Source organism: Aphelocoma coerulescens, chromosome 4 (assembly GCF_041296385.1).
Source record: "Aphelocoma coerulescens isolate FSJ_1873_10779 chromosome 4, UR_Acoe_1.0, whole genome shotgun sequence".
Classification (NCBI taxonomy): Eukaryota; Metazoa; Chordata; class Aves; order Passeriformes; family Corvidae; genus Aphelocoma; species Aphelocoma coerulescens.
This window is the reverse complement of record NC_091017.1, coordinates 46416510-46422509: the sequence shown is the minus strand read 5'-3', so window position 1 is coordinate 46422509 and position 6000 is coordinate 46416510. Positions and strand designations below refer to the sequence as shown.

At 46.8% G+C, this 6000-nt stretch overlaps 1 protein-coding gene across 1 annotated transcript in view; it reads left to right on the top strand.

Annotated features, from left to right (window-relative positions):
• The first annotated feature begins 445 nt into the window (after positions 1-445).
• The window catches only part of ENPP6 (ectonucleotide pyrophosphatase/phosphodiesterase 6), a 32167-nt gene continuing 26612 nt past the window's right edge, over positions 446-6000 (top strand). The window contains exon 1 of the mRNA XM_069013841.1: positions 446-855. Coding sequence (XP_068869942.1) covers positions 600-855 — 256 coding nt within the window. The 5' untranslated portion in view covers positions 446-599. The remainder of the gene's footprint in view (positions 856-6000) is intronic.

The window sequence follows — 6000 nt, the reverse complement described above, 5'->3', positions numbered from 1 at the left end:
TACCGCCGTACCATCGAAATGCTGGACCTCAGCTCACACATACTGCACTTCCCAGCTGGGGAGATGCTTTGTCTTAATCTCACTCTGAGTTCTATCAGAAGCCACTGCCGGAGAGAGGAGAAGAAAGCCCGCGTTCGCGCTGCTGGAGATGTAAGTCTGTGTCTCAAAGAGTGTAGCCCCTCTCTGCGGGACCCCTGCGAGCCGCAGCCCCGGCGCGGAGCTGGGCTGGCCGGGGAGCGGGCTCCGCTCGCTGCCGGCGGCGGTGGGAGCGCGCTGGCGTCGCGGCCCCTCCTCGCCGGAGACCGGCGGGCAGCGTGCCCACACTGCCTCGGGAGTGTCTGCGGAGTGTCCTGAGAGGCTCCGGTTACTTTTATGCTGTGTGTTCCCCATCGCTGCGAAGCATTTTTTCCTGCAGCTGGGAAGTACTGAACTCTTCCCTCAGCTCGAGGTTAATCATCTGCTTGCAATTAACCTGTGACCTCCCACGTCTGCGGCGCGGGGCAGCGCTGTAGCTTTAACGCGGGCGCTGGAAGCGGGAGGGGTACAGCAGTGCCAGGTCCGGCCCCGGAGCTGCCGCAGATCCCTCACTGCCTCCTGCCATGGAGAGCCGCAGCCTCCTCGCCGCCCTCCTGGGCACTGCCCTCACCGCCCTCCTGCTGCTTCCCGCCGCCTCCTCGGCCCACCGTAAGCTCCTGGTGTTCCTGCTCGACGGCTTTCGCTTCGACTACATTGATGACAGCGAGCTGGAGGGTCTGCCGGGCTTTCGGGACATTGTGAACATGGGGGTGAAGGTGGATTACATGACCCCAGACTTCCCCAGCCTCTCTTACCCAAATTACTACACGCTGATGACAGGTGAGTACATGTATTTCTGTGCTGTGATGCTCTTCAGAGCTGCCAGCTCCCAGTGCTGAAGTGGAAAACAGCTCCCTGTGACTTTTTCTTTTGAAGAAGATCTAAAAATAACCCAAGTCGTGCTTTTTTTTTTAGCTGGGAGTTTAAAAGCACTGTGGTATTACAGCCCAGAATTTTTTTCCCTGAAACCTGTTCCAAACTAGGAAATGCCACTTGGAGCTAATTTTTGAAGCTCCCCCACTGCTTATCCGCAGTGTAGCCAGGTCCCTACCTGCTAACACCTCAGCATCATGGCCAGCTGGGGCTCCCTGGTGCGAGCATATAGAACATAAAAGCAACTGGGAATGCATGGAAAATTAATAGAGAGACTGCTCAGGGGCTTTAATAAAAATGCATGTGTGTGCATGCATTGAGTGTGGCTACACTAAGAACTTATTTTCAGTCAGCAGGTCTGTTTTGGCAAGCTCAGCATTAAATTTCTTTTTAACTCAGTAGATTTTCTGTTTTCTTAACTTTGCTCTAAGTACTCATATCTGTAATAATTCAAAACAGCCAAATGGAAAAAAAGTCAGTATTTTTGCTTTTACTCCCCTGCAGTTTTTCAGAATGTCCAGGGCAGGCTTTCAGAAAATTGAGAGGGCAGTCATAGTTTTAATGGTGCCAATTTGCTTTTAATCTTATGTGGAGGACACATGATTACAGTGACACTAGGAAGGTGCAGAGAGTACAGCTGGGCCAATTCCTTCAGAGACAGACACCAAGGAAACAACAGTTATGTAAAAAAAAACCAACAAAACCCAACAAAACAAATTTTTTTTCTGGAGTTTCTACTTGGATTTTTCTCTGGAGTTATTGAATAAACAAGAGTTTCCACCTAATGAGGAGGAGTAAGAAAATCTATCCTCTCCGAAGATATGTGGCATCTTCCGCTATCCTTGGAACAATGCAGTGCCCAGTGATTCATATACTGCTTGCTGGGAAAGCAAATAGATGCCATTGTAAGACAAAAATCTGACATCAGTTGTGCCCAGCTTGTTTTGAAACTGCTTAACCCCTTCTTCCCTTTCTTTCAAGAGAAATGCTTTTCTCTTTGCTCATCTCTGATCAGGGTATAAAACCATCACAGGGTTGGTTTTTTTTTTTTTTAATTTTCATTATTTGGTGCAAATATATGAATGCAGAATAAATGTCGTGACTGAAAACAGAGGTGTTCCACTCCAGGTCATGTTTCAGGTGTACATAGGCAAACCGACCTAATACCTCATAGGTGCAAAAAATCTTTGGATGGAGCTGTTAAAGAGAAGAAGAAAATTGAGCAACATTTCACTCCTAACCACATTTAGTCATCACTCCTACTAAGTGTGTATACATATAGTGAAGTGTAAAATCAGCCTTTTGCGGAGTTTTGAAAATATCCTACTTTGTACTCACAAAGAAAGAGTTTTGTTTCAGGTGATGAAACACCACTACTGGACTTCTCATATTTTCAGTAGAGTTCTGCACTTCAACCTGTAGCAGTAAGATAGTCTGTGAGACCAAACTCAACTCTTCTTGCAAGTATGCCTGACTTTATGATGTATATGCAAATACAACATAATTGCAAATATCAATTCACCTTCCTAACACATAAGTCACAGTAGTATTAAGTAGGTCAAGAACCAATTGAGGACTAAGTTTAGGTGATGAACATGCCCAGAGGAAGACCCAAGACTACCCTTGAGCCCTTGGGGTGTTAGTGGACCCTATAATTGTGTCCTGACATGACAGCAGAGTAAATCCCATACTTCACTGTTCTTACCCTTTGGGGCCATGGTGCCATTTCCACTGAAAGGAGGTTTTATGGGGCGATGTGGTTAGGAGTGCAGAGAACGTGGCAGATGTAGTGTTAAGCTGTGTTGAGTCTGCGTCCATTTAATTTGCAGAGTTGGGACAGGTTTTGGAGAAAATTCAGCAAGGCAGGGTGACACAAGCATCCTGCTATAATGACCTGCTTAGGGAATAGGAGGCTACTGTCTCCCTGGTGCTGCTGTATGGGCATGGGGAAGCTTTCATCTCATCTCACCAGCCATGCATCCCCTCTGCTGCAGGGAGACACAACTGCAACTGGTTTTATTTCTGTTTGCAACTGGGATGTATGGGAGTTAAATGCTGCCACAGATTCTTCTGGGAAAGCAGGAACAAATTATTCTTCATGTCTTGTCCTACACTGCTGTTTCATGAGCTGCTAAGAAATCCAAATTTTTACCTCCAAAATGTTGTATTTGTCTTCACAGTATATTGGCTTCTTTCAACTAAATCAGTTGAAGAAATTTCTGGCTCTACCTGCACATTCCCACCCCTGGCTTGTTCATTATATCCTACTTTGGTTTTTTGTTTGTTTATTTTTTTTGATAAATACTCCTGTCCCTTCTTTCTCTGCTCATTCACAAGGCCTTATGGTTCCACATCCATTCAGGAACATACGTGGCCGCCAGGTCTTGGACAGCATGTGCATAAAAGTGTTGTAGTTTGTGTGTATCTGACTTGCCTCTATTCATTCTTGTGAACAAGGCCTTTCCTTTCTGCCTACTGCCCTTCACCCCACATCCATGCAACCTTCATGACTACCGAGCGGTTGAGTTATTACTAAATGAGAGAAGTTCTCTCTCATTTCTGTGGCTTTGGAGGAGGGTAGTGGACTCTGCCCCTCAGATACCATCATCGTTGAGACAGGTCAGTCTCCTCAAACACGAACTCACCACTTCCTCCTCCTGCCCAGACCTGCAGGCAGAGGTTATGGAGATCAGCAGCACCAGCCTCAGTGCAGATGCCAAAGTTCACCCTTTGGCCCTGCCAGAGCACAGCGCTCCTCTGCACTAGCTCACAAGTAATGGCACGCAGCACAGCTGCCCAACTATCTACAGGATCTTCTAGTCATTATATTTTACTTAACCAATGATTTCAAGAGGGCAGCCTGACTGAATTTAATATTAATGGAAAATGGCAAATGTACCAAGATTTTAAAAGCTATAACTAAAGAGATGCAACTGTAACTGTTGACCAAGAGCCACATATCTAAATGCAACTATCTAATGTGTACTAATGAGAATCACACCCCATTCTGCTGAGATGAGGTGCTGGGTGAAGCACCAACACTGCAGGACAAATAGGGTCCAGCCTGGTGAACTAAAAGTATAAATTTTGGAAGGGAAACATGGGAGGGAAGTGAATTGCCTGTGGTCATGCAGTGCTGCAGGGCTAAGGCAGAGCTCTTCATGGGTCTCCCTCCTGTTTATATCTGCTGCTGCTGTTAACCTGTGATATTTGCTGGAGCTTCCCCAAGTCACACAGAAAGCCTCAGCCCAAAGCCCAGAGCCTGTTTAGAGGTCTTTTCCTTTCCTGCAAACCTACCACAATTATGAGAAAGAAAACTAGAGCATAGAAACCAGAAAAATATTAATGGTTTGGCTTCCTCATGTAAAATCACAAAGTAATTCAGAGCTTGGGGTGAAGCTTCAGTCTTCCTGCAGGCCAGGGCATGGCATCATGACCTGATAGTTGCGTGAAGAAGCATCAAACAGAAGCAAAATCAGTGCTGGTGCAAAGGGATCTCACTGACAAGCAACCAGAGAAGCTGTTTTGTTACAAAAACCTGGTGCTGTGCATGGTAGCTCAAGGATGTGCTAGCTTAAAATCCAACTCTTTGAAAGTCTTCCCTAGAAGTCTTCTCTAGCAACTTCCTTCATGCCACGTTTCTTAGTATTGGCTTCTACTATGGCATAAAGACTCGTTTTTAGGTGGTTGGGTTGCTTTCTGAGCTGCTAGACTGAATCCTACCTGGTGTTCTTGCTCTCCATGGTACCATTACGATATTGCAATTGTTGCCCTGAAAAACATGAAATGGAGAATTAGGTAAAAGGAGATGTTGCTGCTGTGACAGAGCTTTTGCAGGACTTTTTGTGGGCTTGGCAAGGGAGGGAAGAAGGAGTCCAAATACATCTATTCAAAAGGCTTCCTTAATCATACCATGTGCTGTTTGTCTTGAAAAGGAAGGAATTAAGACCACAAGCCACCTCGGATTGTTATCCTGTGGGGAGTTTTTAATTTTTTCCTTTCCCTGTTGTGGCCTGATTCTGCAGGGAGTGCTCATGCCAAGTTCAGTGGAAAGTCTGAGATCTCCCCTGTAACCGCTGCAAGCAGGAGGTACTGCTTCAGAGCACTTCGTGCCATATCTGTCGAGAAAAGCTGCTCGTGCTGTGGTTGGGTCTCCCTCACCTGACAACCTGCAGGTGTTGGAGCGGTGATGAAGGACTCCTTGCAGCCCAGCTCTCCTGAAGTCCCCCCCCAGCTGAGAGCACTCAGGGGTGCCTCATATTTCCAGCCAGCATAAACATGGACAGTATCACATCTGAGACAGAAATCCAGAAAGGATTTCTTTTCCAAGATCATAGCTAGAATTGAAGTCATTCTGGCAGGTCTTCCATGAGGATGTGCCAGCTGCCTGTGTGCAGCCCCACATCCAAGATACATATTTCACTTGGCCTCCATGGGAAGCAAAGGGAGCCCCTGATTGCAGAGATGGCTGGGGAACTGCTTTGAGAGGAGCCAGCAAGGATCCTCCATGTGCCTCTTTGGACAGGATCTGATCTTAAATAAGTGGCAAAGGGGCTGTGAGGTCCCATGAAGATTGAGGGATGGAGGAAAAGATAGAGGATATTTCAGTCTCCTGCACCCAGAGTGAGGGCTGTGGCCTTTGCAGGGCTGTCCCAGACTCGCTGCAACACAGTGATGGCACATTTAGGGCTTGTCTGAAATACAGGGGTGGTGTATGGTGTTTCCTCAGCCACTGCTGCTCATCCCTGCATATGCCATCACCTCCTCCTCTGCATGGCGGTAGGGAACAGGGCAACATGGCAGAGGTCCCAGGAATAGGTGACATCAAGTTCTACTCTGCCAGACTGAAGGTTTCACCCAACTTCCATGTTTCAGCAATCTTCCCTTCACTCCTCACTCTTGATGTTGGCATACATAACTGCTGAGGGGCTTTGGTGGATGATGCTGAAGTCTAACAAACAGTCAGTCTACATCTGTTTTCCCCTGAGCACAGGAAATCAACATACACTGAATCCTGTTTATTCCATGTTTACTGGGAGAAAATACCATTTG